Source organism: Brachyistius frenatus, unplaced genomic scaffold (genome assembly GCF_029030835.1).
Source record: "Brachyistius frenatus isolate BFR_SWC_R1_liver_20210118 unplaced genomic scaffold, ASM2903083v1 Contig_94, whole genome shotgun sequence".
Lineage (NCBI taxonomy): Eukaryota > Metazoa > Chordata > Actinopteri > Embiotocidae > Brachyistius > Brachyistius frenatus.
This window is the reverse complement of record NW_027210693.1, coordinates 1180682-1202099: the sequence shown is the minus strand read 5'-3', so window position 1 is coordinate 1202099 and position 21418 is coordinate 1180682. Positions and strand designations below refer to the sequence as shown.

The 21418-nt window shown below is 43.8% G+C and overlaps 1 protein-coding gene across 1 annotated transcript; it reads left to right on the top strand.

The window, feature by feature from the left end:
• The first annotated feature begins 1005 nt into the window (after positions 1–1005).
• On the top strand, positions 1006–21233 carry prrc2b (proline-rich coiled-coil 2B). Its single transcript, XM_069710842.1, is given in 32 exon segments — positions 1006–1152; positions 4056–4233; positions 4363–4537; positions 4965–5067; positions 5853–5916; positions 6014–6157; positions 6761–7074; positions 7179–7303; positions 7396–7559; positions 8241–8328; positions 8426–8600; positions 9337–9682; positions 9802–9998; positions 11691–11892; positions 12261–12468; positions 12744–14780; positions 14922–15088; positions 15290–15405; positions 15490–15631; positions 15893–15969; positions 16155–16442; positions 16668–16769; positions 16930–17122; positions 17213–17310; positions 17401–17528; positions 17690–17930; positions 18134–18301; positions 18485–18564; positions 18674–18755; positions 19120–19232; positions 19234–19327; positions 19874–21233. Coding segments are annotated over 31 exon segments (6714 nt in total). The 5' UTR covers positions 1006–1152; positions 4056–4118; the 3' UTR covers positions 20042–21233.
• The last annotated feature ends 185 nt before the right edge of the window (positions 21234–21418 follow it).

Sequence of the window (21418 nt, the reverse complement as noted above, 5' to 3'; positions counted from 1 at the left end):
ATTCTGCGATGATGAAAAAAGAACAACATGTTTTTTTTTTTAGCTTGTGTACATAGATGAATGAAAAGTTAGGAAAAAGAGATTGTTTTTGTTCAAAGATAATAACTAAATATTTAGCATGTAAAATTTTCCTCAGCTTTACACGTGTGACATTTGCAAAATGTGTTTTCTTACACATTTCTTTCTGGACAGATTTAGCACAACATATAGTTGTGAGGTGAAATTATTCGTCATAAAACAATATGTTCTTTGATGTCTAATCACTATTTGATTGACGATTATTGCCTCAATAAAGTGTATTTTAGTGGGATTTTTTTTATTGCAGGTTTTAATGTTTAAAGTCACAAAAGACTAATGAATATTCCTGAAAAATGTAATGTGAGGAAAAATGTCCATCCTACATCAATGTCATTTGTATTGCTTTGCCCTGTACCTGTATATGTTTCTGTAGCGAAAGAATTTCCCCTTGCGAGATGAAGAAAGTATCTACCTATCTATCTATCTATCTATCTATCTATCTATCTATCTATCTATCTATCTATCTATCTATCTATCTATCTATCTATCTATCTATCTATCTATTATCTATCTATCTATCTATCTATCTATCTATCTATCTATCTACCTACCTACCTACCTACCTACCTACCTACCTACCTACCTACCTACCTACCTACCTACCTACCTACCTACCTACCTACCTACCTACCTACCTACCTACCTACCTACCTACCTACCTACCTACCTACCTACCTACCTACCTATCTATCTATCTATCTATCTATCTATCTATCTATCTATCTATCTATCTATCTATCTATCTATCTATCTATCTATCTATCTATCTATCTATCTATCTATCTATCTATCTAGAGGTGTTCCTGTAATTGTTCGAATTGACCACCAGGGGGCGATATTTACGTCTTGCCCGCCAACGTCGTTCCGTGACGTGTGACGCTGTCAGCCGGGCTGAGCCAGCCTACTCACTGCCCCGTTCATTCTCAGGCCGGGTAGGACCCCAGCAACAACACTGCGATCGGCTCAACCGACGAGGATTCGGCTTTACAATCGCAATCCATCCTTTGAATATACAACATTTTGCGGAACTACATCACTGTCACCGACCAGAAGACACCCTAATTAGTTGAATCGGTGAGTTATGAACGCGGATAATACGGTGCCGAGTCTCCCGCGTCGCTCGTCTTCTCCGCTGCCCGGTTTTATTGTCGCTTTGTTCTGGGCAGCAGCAGCCATTTTTAATCGCCTCGTCCTTTACGTTCCCGTCGCTGTCTTCACGCCGTCCCGAAAGAAGCCTCAGAAAGCTGAAGGCTGAAGAACCGTCGCACCGGTCCTAAGTGTGTTTTTATTATTTGGAGGGATTAACCTCCCCCCACCCCTCTCTCCCCCCCCCCACACCCCACACACACACCTAAAACAACAAAAAAAAAAACAATTGTGTTTAATAATGTCAGCCAAAATGTTAAACGCACCACCGGGGGAGGGTGCGGAGCAGGCGGGGGGGGAGCGTCGGGCCTCTCGGGGCTGTTTTCTGGTTCTTCACGGGAAGTTCACCGGATCGGCTGGTGCTGCGACTGTCGGAGCTAACTCGGCTAAATGCTAAACTTAGAGCAAATGTTGTTGTTTTTTTTCTGCATTCTTGCATAAATAAACGGAAAAGACGGTTTTTATTTGTATTATTATTATTTGTATTTCTCTTATATGACTCTAGAGCACCAACATTTCATGTTTACATAGACATTTTTTTATGGGGGGGGGGGGATGGGGGGGGGGGTTAGCCACCAGTTAGCTTGCGGTGAAGACACCCGACAACTAACGGGAGGTCAAACGTTGCTCCTAACTCGGAAAACTCACATTTACATTCACACCAGATCGACAACAACTTACTGGCGTTAGTTTTTGTTGTTGTTGGTTTTTTTTTAGCTGTCTGGTGGATTCAGCGTTTAAAAAAAAAAAAAGTAAAACAAAAGTCAGGAAATTGACAGCGTTAGCTCTCGTAGCGTTAGCTCGCTCGGCTAACGCAACTAAATGTGTAATTTTTGTGGTCTTTGTGGAAATTTCGAGATTATTTTCTGTAACTGAGAGAGATCATGACTGGTTTTAATACGGAAATAAATTCGCCTTGATGGGCAGATATTTTTGGCCATAAGTGATGTTCAACGCCTCAAACTGAGCGGCCTCGGTACCTTAATGTAGTTACACATATTTGGCTAAAATGGTCATATTTAACGTGATTTACATTTTTATATATATATATATATAGTTTATATTAAACCATCAGCAGTGTGCTGTTTGCATCCAGCCCCCTTTGTGTGTTATAGTCCACAAATCTGCATGTATTGTTTAGATAATATGCAGCCATCATTAAAATGTTATATATTATTTATATGTGTATATATAACACGTTTGACCGTTTATCACAACATGAAACATTAAAATTGATTAGAATTGTTTTTGTCATAACCATTTAATTTAGGATAAAAAAAAAAAAATAGCCACCCAATGATTTCTGCTTTTATTTGAGTTTGCTGAAATTTTCATGCATCTGTTGTCTGATGTCATTTTGTGTTTCCAAATGTTTTGTTCCAGTTAAGGTTATTATAGCATTGTTTTGTTGTTGCATCACAACTAAATGCATATTACTGTTTTTGTTACGCCGGTGTTGGAACTAACAACTTCATGTCATTTAAGTATATAACTTTAGGATTATGTCATATGTGAATCTGTGGATAAGCACATTGTTTATATAAAATGCTTTAAGATCATCGGTCTTGTGAAAATGTGCCGTAAATCAAAGGAGTTTCTGGCAATATCACGTCATTTCTACAAAATAAAACCAGTAAGGAAAGGATAGATGGAAATGGGGTTTGACTCAAGAAAGAAAAAGGATTCTTGGCATGACACTTATTTCCTGTCAATACAAATTTGGTCGGACTATCATTCATTTTTAAAAGGGACACTGGTCAAATCAGTCGTTTCAAAATAAGTGCTGCTGAGATTTTGTGACGGTACCAAATTTAAATTTTGTGGTGCTTAAAGCACTAGAAAAACTAAAGAGGTGATGTACCAACGGCCATGTTCCTTTTTACTCGAGATAATCCACACAACTCAACTATTGACTGTCAAACATGAAATTTAGTGAAAATCTACCATGTTAGCCTGAATATAAAATTATATTTTTCTGATGATTATGTTAAAGTGTTGGTGTTGATTGCTATGTTGCCTGGCTAGTGGATGTTTTGAAGCTGGTTTAAAGTGTTTCTCTCAGTGTTAGTAAACCTTGAAAATGTTTTGTCGGCCCTGTTTAACCTGCAGGAGTTTCCAAAAGGTCTCGTAAAGGCCAATTCATAAATAAATATGTGGGCTGCTGCAGACCTTCGATGCAGCCACGTATACTGCTCTAAACCTTCGACAATCGAGATTGCAAATCGGTCTGCGATATAGATTTGTCCTACACATTACAAGCAAAGGTCTGTGTAGATCTATTTAAATTGAGCTTCAAGCATACTTTTTGATTTTCTGGTTTGTGCAGTCTGCAGTTGTGGTGCAAATAGTCTGCACGGTCAAAAGTTTTGGGCTGCGAGAGGATCTCAAAATTTACATTTGAAGGAAACCATGAATTATATTCGTATGAATTATAATAGTGAACATCAACACAAGAAAGGTATGTAGTTGTACAACATTGCAGTAATCCTACTTCATCTGTGCGTATTTCATATCTGGCATCTCTGCTCCGGCGTCAAAGTATAGAAGAAGCAAAAGTTGTAGTGAAGGTCCACAGTAAATATTTAACACGCACATCATTTGAAAATATGACTCCCGGTAAACAACAGAACATATAACACCCCAATTATAAGGTTCTGCTCTTTGCTGCATAATCCTTTTAAAAAAAGAAGAGGGATTTGGTTTCTTTTTGTAGTCAAGAAATTTGACAAGAATCAAATGAATTCAGAATCTACCACATCTTAACACCAAACGTGTGATTGATGAACATTGATGTCTGTGCTGAAGGTTGAAATGTTTTCTTCTCTTTGCAGAATCAGAAGGCACTGGGAAAAGGCGCAAAGAAAAATTTCCATACTCGATGACATTACATCGCAATGTCCGATCGTTTGGGGCAAATAACCAAGTCCAAGGATGGGAAAAGCAAGTATTCCTCACTCAGCCTATTTGACAAGTACAAGGGAAAATCAATAGAAACTCAGAAAAACACAGGTAAGGTTGATTTTGGTTTGTTTTTTCTCCTCAATACTTTCTGTTCATCTCCGTTATCTCGTTTCAGTCCCTTTTATTAATCTTCTTCCGCCTCTTTATGTTTCAACCATGCGTTTTCTCTCCCAGTAGTTCCGCGACATGGCTTGCAGAGTCTTGGCAAAGTGGCCGCAGCCCGGCGCATGCCCCCACCTGCTCACCTGCCGAGCTTGAAGTCTGAAAACAAAGGAAACGATCCCAACGTGATTATAGTGCCCAAAGACGGTACAGGATGGGCGAACAAGCAGGAACAACCCGATCAAAAGAGGTAGGCGAGAAGGTTCTGCAAACCAGCTCTCTTATCTTATCATTATATCATTGGTCAGGTAAATAAACTACTACAATTAATTTTGTAATAATAGTAATAATATTTTTACACATCACCATCGTGTAAGTGGTATTTTAACAGCTGTTCTAGGTGTTGTAACTCTTAAATGCTACAAGCAAACAACATTGGATGCAATGGAGATGTGCATCCTCAAGAGACCAGCATCAACTTTATACTCTGACATCCTTTTCAGCAGGCAGCATCAGGAAAAAATAAAGCTTTTAGCTTCATAGAAATGAGCTGTTCACCAAGTCCAGTCTTTTAAAACGAGTCAGTCTTGAGTCTTATGACTGTTTCCTCTCCTTTGCCGTCGGTCAGGTCACAGTACAAACAGTTGTCTTTTTCTTTTCTTTTTTCGTATTTACAGTTCTATTGCATCAATACCACAGCTGCCGGAGTTGCAGCCGCCGCTGGCTTTACAGAAATCTGTCTCCAATCTTCAGAAGCCCTCACCGATAGCCAACCAGGAGGTGTGTATGTGTATATATATGTGTATTATTTGATCTTTGAAACTGTTTCATATACATGTGATGGGGTGGGACAGAAGAACGATATCCTAAAAATCAAGAAAAATGCCTTTTCTGTACAAGGGGTGTGCCATATTATATCGTTCACGATAATGCTGGTATAATTCTTTAGCCGATATAAAAAAATTCATATTGTGATAATGGCAATTTTCCCACCTGTTGACATAATGACGTCATACTGTTATGCAGCAGAGGCACGGGTGAACCACTCCACTCGTTACAAAATAAAAGTCCAACAAAAGCCCAAAACGACGTTAATAATGAGCAAACGTTGACAATAAACTTCAGAAAATCAGGCCAAAACATCGTTCTGCTGACAGCGGCGAATATGTAACGAGAAGCTCTGCAGCTGGTCGCGGTATTCCTGGTAGAGCAGCAGCTCTCTGCACCGCTGCACCTCAACATCCCCCTCGGCCCTGTCTACAGGATCTGAATCTCACTTTGAGATACTGTTCTTTACAAACTATAGAACTAAGAGATCATTTGAATTAAAATGAATAATCTAATATTTTTCTGTATTTTGTCATATCGTCAATAATATTGTTATCGCAAAAATGGCCACAAACATCGTGAAATTATTTTCGGGCCATATCGCCCACTGCTATTCTGTACAAGAAAGCTCACGGTCCCAGGTTGGACAAGAAAAGAAGTCTTTATGCAAAATACGTAAGTATAAATGGGTCAGAGAAACTGTTGGACTGTAACCGTGGTTCTCTTCATTTCTACAGAACACAAACGCAGGTGGACCAAAGCAATGGGCCCAGCTAAATGGAAAGGCAGTAGAGCAAGATGGTGAGTCATCTCAGATTAATATAATTCAGAACGGGGTGTTTAAACTCAAATGGCATTCCAATTGTGATTAATGGCCTTCCTTCAATGACCACATCAGGTTCAAGGGCCTCAAACCGACTTCAGCCCTTCTCTCACGAGGAATTTCCCACGCTGAAGGCAGCTGGAGAACAGGACAGGGCTGGCAAGGAAAGAAGCGGCTTCGATCCGTCGTATGGGCCCGGACCAAGCCTCCGCCCCCAGAGTAAGTTCTGTTCCTGCCTGTCAGCTCCACAGCGTTGGCTGGAACACTCATAGATAAGCTAATGAGGAGATTTGTGAAAGTCTGGAAGGTAATGATACTGTTAAACCTCATTAGTGCTTCGCTGACAAACTAAAGGAGAGATATTGCAACAACAAAGGAAAGAGGGCAGTTTATTGTTGATTTCATGCCTTTGTGTAGTTTTCAGGCAGGTAGAATTGCACAACAGACTTACTGACGCGTTTTCTAAACACTGACTCAAATTAGACACCCCCAGGTTTGGCCATTGACCCTCGTTGTTGAGTGGAAACACACTTCAACTGCTGTCTACCACGACGTTTTGTTTTAAACTGACTCAGAGCATTGACCAACTTTTCACTGTGTATTTAAAAGACACGGCGATAAGATTAAACAACGGTTGGATAGTAGTGAGGTGATTTTATTTCAGTAATGAGTATTGGAAGGAATTACAGTTTGATATTCATTAATTATATTCCAGCTCCTAACACCAGTACCGCTCCATTACTTTGTTTGGTCTGGTGCTGTATTTACTTCTTCATGTACAAAAATGACCGTTTCTGATATCTCCCTTTTCCCACTTCCAAGATGTGACGAGCTGGAGGGAAGGTGGTGGCAGGAACCTTCAGCCCTCGTCCCTGTCCCTCTGCCTGCCAGCAGAACCCGAGTGTAAGCTCACTGCCCTGGGTGAGACCGGCACCCCTCCAGCCTCATCTCACCCCTCCTCTGCCACCTGCACCACCTCTTCCAGCGTAGTGACGGCTCAGTCACCGAGCATCGACCCCAAGGAGCCCTCCCTGCGACCCGCCCAGCCTGTCCGCAGAACAACCGTCCCGACTGCCCTGCAGTACCAGCTTCACCACACTTCAACTGCTGTCTACCATGACATGTTGCCTGCATTTGTGAGTGCTATATGATTCATTTGACTTTTCAGGCCATTGTTTAAGAAAACCCAGTCCATTGTACTTCTGATACGAACACCCCCGTATGATCCTGCTGTTTTCAGATGTGCTCCAAAGACACACGTGAAGCCCCAGGTACCGACCATGTTCCTACCACCGTAGCAGCCCCAGCCCGATTTGACAGCAAACCCACTTTTAGGCAGAACTTTACCAAACCTGAACTTGTCAAGTAAGTTCATTCTGAATATCCACACAAAATGAAACAGTTTGACGTCCAGCAGTTATTCATTTCTCGTTTCACCATCTGTTTTGTGATTGCAGTGGCGATGCGAGGAGAGAGAACCGCTTTGTCCGAGCTGCGCCTCGACTCTCTTCTCAGCCTATCCGCAGGCCTGGTGACAGACCACAACGCCCGGCTATTATTAATCCAGATGATTTGAAGGATCTGGACGAGCTTGACAATGACTGTGAGGATGGATGGGCTGGTCAGTATTTCTAAGACTCGTCTAATTGCCTCCAGCTCCCTCTTTTAGTGTGACCAGATAAGAGTTCACACTGCCATGTTAGATGTTTCTATATGACGTGTCTGTATACTTTCTATCATCATAGTTTGTGTGAAGTTGCTGTATTTCTTTATTCATTACCATGGATTTACATTATATCTGTTGCTGATACATTATCAGCTGCCAAGTAAGAACATTTAATTATTATTCCGATAATAGAAATTCCGGTACATAGTGTGAAGAAGGGACGACACCTAAAGCCTGGTTTAAGTGGTAATTTGTGCTTCGGTGGTTTTCTCCACTTTGTTTTCTCCTCCATGTCGCTGCCTGTTTACATGAGTTTAAGCTGAGCTCCTCACAAACAGCAGGCAGAGTCAAGTGGACTTTCGTGTACAGTTTACTGGGGTTAACAACAACAACAACACGCTCATCATCTTTGCATCAAAACATATCTGTACATTTATTATAGCAGAAATTTTTTTTGAAAGTACTGATATCACTCCACTCTGTAAATCATCACGTACAATAGAATTCTTAGTTTTGGTTAGTAATAGCTGACGGCAAGCAAACACAAGCGCTGTTATCAGTGTCTGTTCATCACACCCTTCATCACCACTCATGCTGACTTTTTTTATTGTGGTTTTTTTTTTTTTTTTTTTTCAGGACTTCATGAAGAAGTTGATTATAGTGAGAAGCTCAAGTTCAGTGATGACGAAGATGAACACTCTGCTGGTGAAAAACACAAGCTCTGGTGAGAACTCTTTCCTCATCGCTTACAGTTGCTCTGAACCCTTTACTGTCACTGTTGGGTTGTTATTTAAAGGCTTTCTGGCTTCTTACTTTTCTAGGACTGAGTGGGAGAGGGAGAGAGAGAGAGAGAGCCAGCGGGACTGCCAATCCTCCCTGAGTTCAGGTGAGGCGTCTTACCCCCAGGAGTGCCCTGAGGAGAGTTATTCCTACCAACATCACCACCACGAGCCTCCCAGGAAGACCAACGGCAGATATCTCCCCACGGACTCCCAGGTAACGGCACCCAGTGGAGTGTTTTCCTACTTACATAAGTAATCTCAAAAGATGAAGGTCCAAGATTAACTCATTATGATGATATTCACTGTGAAAACGCATCTTGTACCTGAATCCCTCTGTGACTGTGACGCAAAAGACCACTTTAAAGCATATGAAAAGCAGTGAGCCTTCACACGCCCTCAAGTGAGACTGTCATTGTGAATCAGGAGAGATAACCTTGCAGTAACCATAGTGATCTGAGTCTGACCACTCTTTACTTGCTGAGCCTTTTGCTGTACGAGTGAAATGGATGTGGAAAATGGAAATGCTGTACATTTAGACCTACATATTTAAAATGGTCTCTCATTAAACAAGTCTTTGTGGCTTTTAAGTTCTCGATGTGAGTGGCTGAGCTTCCTGGACCAAGTCAAATGCTTGTCATCCTTCCTCTTATTTTCCCCATGTTTCAATAATTTAGAGGAATACAACATTTTATAAACACTTATAAACTGAACCTGATTGCTCTGGTTGCCCACCTCCGAACTTACATGCTTGAATAGGAAATCTTTTTCATCACTCAAGAGTAAAAAAAATATTTCTTAGTTAAAGTCTTTTCTCAAAGGATACAATATTAATGTTTTACAAAGCTTTAAAAATGATTTAAGTGGTCAATTGTTATACTTCTGAAAAGAAAGAAAAAAGCAGCACAAAGCAGCAGCCCTCCACTATTTAACTGCCTCTGTACCCCCTCCAGGCCCAGCAGAAAATCCAAGGTGAGCCACTGGTCGACCAGGATGATCACCAGCGCCAGTCTCAGACTCAGGCACCAGCGAGGGCGAAGTACGTGTCGCCCGAGCTGTCTGAGGCTGTTGAAAGAGCACGCAGGCGGCGGGAGGAGGAAGAGAGGCGGGCCCGCGAGGAACGGCTGGCCGCATGTGCCGAAAAACTCAAAAGGCTGGATGAGAAGTTTGGGAAGACCGAAAGGCAGATGTCGAGGCCAGAGGACGGCCAGAAGGAGGGAGAGGGAAAAGAAGTCCCGCTGTCGCCAAACAGGGAGCACAGTAAAGGCCAGCATGAGACCTGGCCGTACAGCACAAAAGGTACAAAAATGAACTGCAAGTGTACTTCTACATTTTGACCTACATTTATTATAGTTATGTATAGATATTTTGCAATAATGAAAAATCTAAGCATGCTTTGTGATTCGAATGGTTTCCAGATGGTAGTGAGTGTCCCGCAGACAACTCGCCTGGCCACAGTTACCGTGACGAGTCCGGCTTCTCTACCTACCGTGGCAGTGAGGATGAAATCCAGGAGCCCTCCTCCCCCTCCTCAGGAGACTACTGTGGACGTCATCCCTCCAAACCGATCCCGCCCCGCTTTCAAAAGCAGCCACAGCATCACCAGCAGCAGCAGGTCAGAACCAGCTGGTGCCTCTTCTCTCCTGTCAAGTGGTTTTGTTGCGACAAGTGCGTTTTCTAGAGATCAAGGAAACAGGGATTTCAATTGACAAACATGAAAAGCATTGAACCACATAATATTTCTTGGTCATTGGCTGGTCCGTTGTTACAGATAACTCCTGTTTTATTTCAACCTGGTGTACTTCTCTACGGGTCCTGCTAACTCCTCCTTCATACAGAAATGACTATTCTCACAAAACGGTGTACAGTGAACCCTCGTTTATCGCGGGGGTTACGTTCCAAATAGAGACCGTGATAGGTGAAATCCGTGAAGTAGTAACCTTTTTTTTTTTTTACAATTATTATACAATGAAATACTCCATAATACATTGAAACCAAAGAACAAAACCTTTTTACAGGCCCAAGCATTTGTTTAACAAATAAAAGTACTGTATAAATGTTTTTTTTTACAAATAACTACTGTACTGTAAAATAATAATTTTAATCATCAATACGAACTGAAGGCTTCAAATTGCTGAGATCGGCACCGCCCCACTGCGACCCGAGTCATTGGATTAGAACGGGAGGAAATGAAAAATGATTATGAAAACAAATACAAAGTACAGTAGGACAAATAGTGACTCGTGTATTTCACGGCTCTTCTGACTGAGCCGCTGCATCCTGACTCCGCTCTGCAGCGGTTCTTTCTTCTAAAGCCGGCGGTGCAGGTGTGGTTTTTCGAGAGAAGAACATAGTTATCGGTAGTTGTTGTCGCTCTTTTTTCTTCTGGGCAAAAAGATTCTTATAAACCGACATGCCACCATCGATTATTTTTAATTTGGCAAGCTGTTTTACGTACGTGTACATATTAAACCGCAACGTTATTGACAAACAGGTAGAGAAGAAGCGGAGAGACTGTTTAGCCAATCAGAATGCAGAACACAATGCACGATGCAAATCCGTGAAGCAGCGAGACCGTGAAAGGTGAACCGCGTTATAGCGAGGGTTCACTGTATATCGGGGCCAAAACTGTGAGCTCTCTGCAGCTTTTCCAAACACACAAATTAACTGCCTGGAACAGCTGTTTTGCTAACTGCATTAGAGATTTCCACCTGAGACATCTCTCTGGCTGACCTATTTACCCTGCATCAGGTCAGCTGGCATAATCATCCGCACACACACACACACACACGAACACGGCTGTTAGTGTGAGAAGCTGTGGATGGCTTTTAGCAAATATGATTCCAGTATATAAAAATCCTTTTTTATTTGGAGAGCGGAGTGTTTGGTCTGGGCTGTCTTGGTCTTTTCTTCCATTTGATTTGGGGGAGATCAAACAGCATCCCCATAACTAATTATCAAAGGCTCTATTTCACAATCAGGTCAGGCAGCAAGAATTGTCGGTTCATAGTAAAACCGGTGCTTCTCCTATGAAATGCTATAATTTGTGATGTAAAAAAAAAGACTGATTGCATTAGTGCATTTTTGCTCTATACTGTAAGTCATTAATTCCTTTATTAGAGCATCTTTAACATTTTGTGTTTAATCAAAATATATATTTGAGGGATAGGGATAGACTGAAACACTGAAAGATATCCTCCTGACCCAGCTAAGACTACTAAAGCCTCATATTAGTTTCAATGACTGAACAAGGAGTCTGGATTTTGCCCACCGTTTCTTAAGTGTGTCCGTTGTACACATTTCATAGGAACAAGTGTTCAAGATGCAGCATTGGCAGCAGTCGGGTCACGCTGCTCCTTCGGGCTCCAGCCACACCCAGCGTGGCTACTATCCCCCGCATGTCCTCGGGTTTGATCCCCGCTGGATGATGATGCCGCCTTTCATGGATCCCCGCATGACCCAAGGACGATCTCCTGTGGACTACTACCCCGGTGCTGTCCATTCTTCAGGTAAACACTAAAGCTGTGTTGTAGACGGCACAACAGCGCCGCAGCAGTGTGTGTCTGCATGCAGCCACACAGTTATTGAGCTGTAGGTCAATCATGTTTTGGAAGCAGAATGAAGGCAATTACATTCGAAGTGTAAAAATGTGCTTGCTTCCAGACGTACAGCACAAGTAAAATGTGAGCTGTCACGTAGTCTTGACATCTGGAATGATTTTAAAATGAGAACCAATATGTTCTGTCAGACAAACAAAAATGTGGCTGAAATGATTTCTGTGTTCACATCCCGTAACAAAAAAAAAAAATAGCCTCAGCTGTCCTATTATAGAAAACTCCAGTTTGACATCTGTCATTTTTAATTTTTGTATTTTTAGCAGGAATGGTAAAACCCATCATGCATCAAGACCACCTGAACAGTCCTGGTTCTGATGACGGATGCCATCCCAGCCTGCACCAGGAGAGACGAGCACCTTCCACCGAGCCTTACCCGATGTGGAACCAAGATGGCTACCCGTTGCGCAGCTTCACTCCACCCTATCAGAGACAGCATGAAAGCTCGGACGGCGGCCAACCTGATGACAGGTTAGTTAATATCACGGTCCTTCAATTAAGACATAAAGTATTCTTGTATTTTGATTATAGTCACTGGAATCCGTTGTGAAAAGCAAAATGCTCGTCATTACTTCCTTCAACATGTTCTGTGTTCAATCATGATTGTGGAATTAAAGGATAACTTAGACGGTCAGACTATAACAATAGAAAGTGTGACAATCTGTCAGTGTTACGGGATCCTATGATGGGCTTCTGTCTTGTGTTTGTCATTCTTCACCTTTTTTTGTTTCTCCTTATTTCCACAGAGGTGATATGGCCCCCACCCAACAGGACTCCTATGAAGAGAGGGCCAATGACTGTTTGACCCACTCTCAAGATGACCTCCCCCATCATGCTTACCAGAGCCGAGTCTCTGACCGAGAACACCAACATCACGACCAAGGCTTGCTCACCACTGCTCAGAACCTCTCTCAGAATCACTCAGAGAGTGAATACCCAAAACAAGACTCAAGAGACAAGCATCTAAAGGACGGCTTTGAATCTCACGATGAGACCTTAGATTGCTCCAAGGACAACTGGAAAAGAGATGGTAGCCAGAAACAAGATGGCGGACTCAACAGTGCCCAAAGCCAGTGGTCTGAAGCCAGTTCCAGTTCCAGTAGTAGTGTCGGCCAGCCGTCTGAGACCAGTGGACGGACCATGACCCGCAGAACTGGGCCCATCAAGAAACCAGTTCTTAAAGCTCTCAAAGTGGAAGATAAGGAGAATGAAAAACCTAAACCGGAGCCTGAGGAGAAGCCCGTCCCCTATCGCCTGGAGAAAGAAGTTCTTACTAATGTTTATGATCTGAAGAAAGATAATCAGCCGGCCAGCAACAGGCGCTCGGCCTCACCTGTCGTTGAGAAGCAGCCTGAGGAGAGGCAGCGTCAGTCACCAGCTCCCAGCAAAACGGACCGGCCGCTGAGCACCCACGGTGACGACTCTCCCAAGGAGAACCCCTGGAGCACCGGCAAGAGCCAGTCACCGAGAGAAATCCAGGAAAACCGAGAACCACAGGCCCCACGGCGCAATAACTGGATCTTTATCGATGAAGAACAGGCCTTCGGTGCAATCAGGGGGACGGGTAGAGGTCGCAGCAGAGGCTTCAGGGAATTTAACTCAAGAGGTGGAACCCGCGGTGGCCGAGGTGGAGATAATCTCAGAGGGGCCTATAACAACAACAACGGCGGTGGCACTCAACGGACTGGCAGAGGTCGGGCACCACCCAGAGACCTTATCAAGGTTGAGGAGTTCCAGAGAGGGAAGCCCCGCAGGCGAAATGTCAGCGAGACCTTAAGTGAAGCCTCTGAGTACGAGGAACTTCCCAAGCGGCGCCGCCAGAAGGGGTCTGAAAACGGTGAAGGTTACACGGAGACCGGAGAAGTCCGTAAAGCTGACAGAGACTCTTGGAGATCCAACAAGGTGTACACAGACGACCAGGCAGCCCAAGAGTCCAGAGAAAAGACCAAGGTCGGCCGAGGCTTCGGAGGTCGCGTTCTCCCTCCCCGACTGAACACCACCGGTAGCTACAGTCGAGGCTTCGGAGGATCCAGGGACATCTCGACGTGGAGGGGCCGTGGCCCCCAGTTCAGCAGTGGTTCCATGCAAGAAAATGGTTACGGTCCCGGAGCCGAGACCACTTACTCCCGCAGACCCCCGGTCGAACGCGATGCTCTCAAGTACACTCCTAAATTTACTGGCTCCTTCATGGAAAACGGCACCGAAGACCGTGAAGGGGAATACTACATCGACAGCGAAAACCCTGACAGACAGATGTTGAGGAGACGGCGTCCTCCGCGTCAAGACAAGCCTCCGCGCTTCCGTCGTCTCCAACAAGAACGTGAACCCGGGTCAAACCAGTGGACGAGCGACGAGTACATCAATGGAGACTTTGCAAACCCCTGGCCAGGTCGCAGCAAAGGCAGCGCGGATGACAACTGGCCCAGCGGCCACTACTCCGGACGTCCTAGCCAGCCCGGTCAGACAGAGGAATGGGAGACGGGATCAGAAAACAGCGACTTCGGGGACTGGAGAGAGAAGCGGGGTGGAAGCGCAGGCATGGCTACCCAGGGCCACGGGGATATTCCCTCCGACTCCGGACACAGTGAACCAGGCTCCGGGGAGAAGAGGGAACTTTCCAAGAGAAGCTTCTCCAGTCAGAGACCGTTGGTGGAGCGGCAAAACAGGAAGGGAGAACCATCACTGCTGGAAGCGGGCAAGATGGTCCGTGCACCTGATAATCCGCCCAACTCGGCCTCTAACAGGAGCGACAGTTGGCAGAATGGAGGGTCTTCTTGTAAGAGGTGAGGTGAACGTTGTGCTATCCGCCATGTGTTGCTTAGAAAGTAGCTGAAACACCAATTTTGTACTTCTCATTACTTTGAGAAAACAAACATGCCCTTTAAATAAATCTTTATCTCTCTCTCTCTCTCTTCCGTTGTCAGCAGGAGTCCAGATGATTCAAGTTCAGTCTACGGCATCGAGCAGGCGCCCGAGGAGAGGGAGTCCAGTGAGCCCTCTGGGAAGAAACTAGACAAGGAGCTGAAGCCAGGACCTGTTAAGACAGACATTGCCGAACCTCTGTCCCAATATGAACTCAGCAGCTACCCAAGTGAGTCCAGCTTTTTAAATGTTGTGTTTTCCATGTTGATAGAAATGAAATTAGCATTACTAATGGATCTGATATAAGTTGAAATACCTGATGATGATGATGTGCAAGTAACTTGCAAGATAGAAGAAATACAGACTATTCATCATGCAGCTGTCACCCATCTACAAATGATCCTGCACTGACAACTTGCCTGTTTTGTAGTTGAGGGAGACGTGGGGGGACCGGGTTCGAATCCAGATGGGTACCAGGACGCCTTGTCCAAAAAGCAAAGACGCCCACTGGAAGATGACAGGAGGAGGAAAGAACAGGGAGCTGCTGTAAGTTAAACATATGCTCAGTATTTCTGTAAAAAAAAATTGCAAAAAGTATGAAGTTTAAGCTTTTCCTCGTGCCCATGTTAGGTGTCTGTGAAGAACAGGACAATCACATCCAAGATACCACCACGCTTTGCCAAGAAGCAGGGAAGCATGAGCATCGAACAACCTGAGGAAGCAATCGCTTCCAACAACCTGGGAACTGAAATCTGGGAGACCAACAGCTCAGGTAGGATCACACCTGCTTTTCTGTTCATGCTTTGTTCCTCATAATGTCGTTGGGACTATTAAGACAAAATAGGACATTTCTAAACAGTTTTTGGTGGACTTCGTAAAAGTCTCCTTGAATAAATCACTTTTCTAAAGGCATGAACATTTTCATATTTTTCAAGGCAGAATAATGTTTAAGGCCTCCGAATGGAATCGATGTGTGTTGAGTTAATTGCATTCTTCACAAATAATCACCGTTGGCATTCGCGTGTCCTTTCAGCTCTTTCGGTGCAGTCTTCAGGGGGAGACTCGTGGACTAAACAGGTGTCGTACACTGGCAGCGAGCCCAACTCGGAGGTACGGAAATACCGTCGCTCATACAAGACTCCACCTAAATTGCATATTTTCTGTCTGAAAAAAACCCAAAAACAAAACAGTTCTTTAAAAGTTTTTTTTTTCTGCCTAATCATTGACAAATAATTACTTGGAGAAACTTAAATGTGCTTTTTTTAATTTATTTTTTCCCCCCTCTTCTCCACCAGGACTCTGATGCCGGCCCAGAACAGAGTAAAGAACAGCACAAACCGGGTCCCATCGGAAACGAACGCTCCCTGAAGCACCGCAAGGGCTCTGAAGGTGTTGACAGGCTGGAGGGAGGCCCCATCACGCCAGTCAACGGCGTGGATCTCCACGTGGACACTGTGCTGCCGGTGCCTCCCATTGAGTTTGGCGTCAGTGCCAAAGACTCTGATTTCAGCCTCCCGCCGGGTTCGACCCCGGTGCCCGTGTCCAATCCTGTGAACAAGCTTCAGGATGCACTCACCACCAACGTAAGTCATTATGACATATATATATTATGTTTTTGTGGTGTTTTGTAAATAAATCGAGTTTTAGGTAATCCAAATGCATCAAAGACAAAGTCTGACAGTTTCAGCTGAAACCATTATCTCAATGCCTCAAGTTGTTTTGACGATAATGGTGAAGTGTCTTTTTTTATTATTATTTCTTTTTATGAAAAGTATGTATATTAACTATTATTAATTTTTTTCAAACAGACGGTGCTCAATCAGAGTATCCCTATGCTTCGCTCCAACCACCTGCAGCCTGGCATTAATCTCAACCCTCTCTCCTTCCCGAGTGCTGACCTCACTCTCAAGGTATTTGAATTGAGTTTTATCTTTTCATACATGTGACCGATGAAGACTCGTCAGTCTATGCAACCCTTACTTGGGAAGGGAACATTTTGTGCAAACATAAAAGCAACACTGACTGTTATTTTATGTGTAAATAAACTTGTTAATTATTCCTTTTGTGCAGATGGAATCGGCTCGTAAGGCGTGGGAGAACTCCCAGTCCCTCCCCGAGCAGGGCTCTCCAGGCGGCGGCGTTTCAAGTGTTCAACCTCCCTGCAGCGTTGGCTCATCCACCGGTGTCAGCTACAGTTCTTTTGGAGGAGTTTCCATGCCGCCGATGCCGGTTGCATCAGTAGCACCTTCCATGTCCATGCAAGGTAAATCTACACTTCCACCTCCCTGTTTGATGAAGGATTCATTTTTACGAACGAAAATTAAAAGCCTGTTTTCTTTTGTCCCGGATGTAGGTAATCATATTCCTCCGTTGTATCTGGACGGTCACGTCTTTCCGAGCCAGCCGCGCCTCGTGCCTCCCACCATGACGCAGCAGCAGACCTACCAACAGGTTAGAAAACTAAACACGCACACGAACACGGGCTTGTTTTTTTGTTCAATCATCAGATTGTCATGATGTCACGTGTGCTCATCCATCCAGGCGGCTGCAGCCCAGCAGATTCCCATCTCTTTACATACATCTCTTCAGGCTCAGGCTCAGTTGGGGCTTCGAGGAGGTTTACCCGTCTCTCAGTCCCAAGAGATGTTCAACTCCATTCCTCCCTTCAGGTACCGCCAGCTCTGTTTTCCACGACTTCTTACTGGTCACATTACTGAGCCTCACTGAAGTCATAATTGTCTGTCGAATGTTTGTGGCACACAGATGGAACCTGAATGTATGAAAATGTATTTTAATATGTTTTCTTGTCACTCATTCTGCTGCCTTTCAGGTCCCAGGTTTACATGCATCCCAACCTGTCACAGCCCAGCCCCCTGGTGCTGTCGGGCGGGGCCCCTCTCAAGGGGCCTTACTCGGCTTTCCCCGGCATGCAGCCCTCAGACATGGTGAAGTCACAGTCCGGCTCGCACTACCAGCCTCTGAACGGCAGCCAGCAGCTCGTCTATGACAGTCAGATGAACCAGGGGCCCGGGATGGGTTCTTCACAACTAATGGACTCTCAGCTCATCCAGGTTGGTGGATCGTTGGAGCTCAGTTTCATGAGAGCTCAAGATACTTTATTCTTCTTGATGTTTGTCAGATTTCAGAAGGATTTGATTTTTTTTTTTTACGTAGCATTCATCTGAGTCCAGCGGGTATACGCCTTATTATTACCAGAGCCTTATTGAGCTGTTGGCTTGAATTCTAACATGGATAATGTGTTGATTTCCACCAGGTCACGATGCCCCTGCCTGGCTCTCAGCTGCGCTACGGTTCAGCTCAGCAGCATCTCATCCTCCCACAGTCCATCCAGCTGCAGCAGGGCCAGAACCTGTCAGTGGGAGCTCCACGCCGGATGATGCCACCCGGATCTCAGCCGGGCCTCATGTCCGGCAGCAGAGAGGTGAGCCTTCCCGATCTGTTACCGAACCCTCAGATTAATAATGTTAAAATCCATTTGATCTACTAGAACTAGCGGTACAGTCAAGCTCACCATTAGTGTGTCGTTTCTCCGATCCATCCTGATGGAAACAAGCAGCCGACGTTTGTGTAGTAACGAGATGTCTTTTTCTCGCCCCTTTCTCAGGGTTCCCAGATGGAAATGAAAGGTTTCCAGTTCTCTGATAAGGCCAATCATTCCCAGGGCATGCCCGGAGGTTCCTACAGGTGGCTGGAAATCATTTATACAACTCGAATGTGTAGAACTGTAGATAAAGCTGACTCTCCATATGTAATCCATTGTTATTTGAAGAATTTAATTTTCTTTCCTCCTCAGGCCTGGTTCTGCCAGCCCCAGTGGGAAGCCCTCTGGTCCTGGGGGGCCTATAGGCCCTCTACCTACACATTTTACTCAGCAGGTAGTTATTTTTCACGCACAAATGTTGCAATGCATTTATTTAATCGGGCCATTTTTTTAATATAGGCTGATACTACAGGTTTTTTTCCACGTTAGTTATGTTTAAGTATGCTGTCAAAAGCGCTCGCCAGTCTGTCTCGAAATGATAATCCAGGGTTCACCTGTAAAAATGTAATATAACAATAATTTATTATTATATACAGTTGGAAATCATACAAAACAAACCTGTGACTATTTCCTGTATTTTGACAAAGTGTGAAAATTCCTTAAGAAATTCAGTACTAGCATGCTAACTATTTGTATTTCATGTATTCCCCCCCCCCCCCACTTCCTCCCCCCCATCCCCCCACTCCCATGACCAACAGATGTCACCTGCTCAAGGCAGCATGGTGATGCACATGCGCCCCCCCACCACTGGCCCTTTCCCCAACCCTATCCAGAGACCTGTTATGCAGGTCAACAAGCCCGTTATCATCCGCCCCCCCTTACCCCAACCCTGTCCGTGACCCCCCCCACCCCACCCCTCCTTCGGTCCCTGAGCCCCCAGTCAAAGGGCCAGAGGATGGCATGAAGGTGAGCCACCCACTGTAAATATAGGTAATTTAATTTCATCCATTTTCTTTTTCTCTATTTGAATTGATTGTGTGTTTCTGAGTTTGTGTGCTTTAACTTTCAATGTAAAGTTCTAGTTGTCGTATCTGATATCTCCTGAATAAATTAGTGATTTAAGATTAATCTGCAATCGTCTATTCTATACAGTCGATAGCTGCAGTGATAATGTGTGTGTGGAGTGAACTGTACTGTAAAAATATAATTATTTTTTTTATTGTTGTAACAGTAACAACTTTTGTATCATTAAATATAATCAGTTGTTCCATTTTTGTATTTGGTCTGATGCTCATGAATAGTTTGCTGCAATTAAGATTCAGCATTATAGTTAGAAATGTTTGGTGTGTAGTTGGTTAAACATCTACTTTTCTTCTTTTTTTTTAACCTGATCCCTGAACAGCAGCTTTGGACAATCCAAACACTTGTTTAATGCATGAATGTGTGTATATCTATCTATATCTCGCCAGGCGCCGCGGCAGGTCCCAGTAACTCTGCCTCTTCTTTGTGCAGAATAAAACAATGCGAGACGTGCGCAAGGCAGTGGGGGAGGGCAAAACACCGCCCGGGGGCATGACCAGCAAACTCCAGGAGCCCCTACCCTCCGCCGGGCAAGCCAAACCAGCACGCACTGGAGCCATCAAACCCCAGGCTGTCAAAGTAGAAGAGGGCAAGGCATAACAATGGACCTTAAAATCCTCATCACCACCGAGCCTGCCGACACGAAGCTCCTTGACCGACGTCTGGGCCTTCGAAAACCACCTGATCACAAGGCACCGAGGGCAAGGGGCATACATGCAGACATCATAACGAATTGCCCCTCATGAACTTTCATAACGGGACGCTTATTATTTCACACCACGTATAGAGATATATAAATATATATATAAATATATGCATACACACAAAACAGTCTTTTAAGCAGATCTCTTCAAGGTCCTTCTTTAATTTATTATTAGTCACTTTTATGGGGAGATTGGTAAACGGAAAAGACATTTGCTTTTTGTGTTTTTCTCTGAAGTGGGGGAAAATAAAAAATGGCCAACTCAAGATGGTTCATTTTTCACACCGTTTTGCCAAACTGTAATTACTCCGTTTATGGACAGTAGCCCTTAAGACCAGGAAAACACTTGATACGACTTACTATACGAAGCAAAGTCAATTAAAAGTTTTTTTTTTAACAAATTTGAAATGCAGTGGGGCACTTTGTTGTCATTTTTCTTTGGTATTTTGCTGGTAAATAAAGTTTTGAAGACATGACCCTCCATTCATGCTATTGGTAAAGGACTTATTTTATTAACCCTGAAAAAAACAAAAACAAATAATTTTTGGACATCATTGCATGTCAACATGGTAAACATCTCCCCAGAAATGCATCGTCTGGGGGTTCAGCCCATGAACTGGAGAATCTGCTTAGATTGGTAGAAATAACTTCTTTCCTTAAAACTGTTCTTTGCTTTTACATTCTGTTGCTCACCTCTCTTCTGTAAATTGAAAGACAAAAAAAAAAAAAAAAAAAGATGGGACGTTTTATCAAAATCATGTTGCTTCCCTGAGAAACTTCACTGGCGTTGATACAGCGTGTGCATGTGATGTGCTGAACGTGTGCAAACTCGCAGGACTCCTACTTAGAAGCTAGCAACATTTCACAAAGACTACCTGAACTTCAGCATTCGTCGTGCTGACATCATCTGTGTGGATTCTGATCGACCCGGCTGCCAACAATTTGGGTTCGATGTGAAGTTTGGTTCGGAGATTATTCACAATTGCTGTAAAGGATCCCAAAAAAGCTGAATGAAATGTTTGCTTTTTTTTATCGCTTTGCTTAGGTTGTAATGAATCAAACTTGTCTGTTATTAAAGATGTGATGTGATTTATTTTTATTTTTAATTTACATCCTTCACCTCGGGGGGTGTTTTGCCTTTTTTTTTCCTCTTTTTTTTTCCCTTTAAAGACTCCTTGAAGACTTTTCTCTCTAATTTCATTCAAATCCCACTTAACAGTACTGCTGGGGAATTGTGAAGAAACAAGTCTCATCACATTTGATTATTCAACATC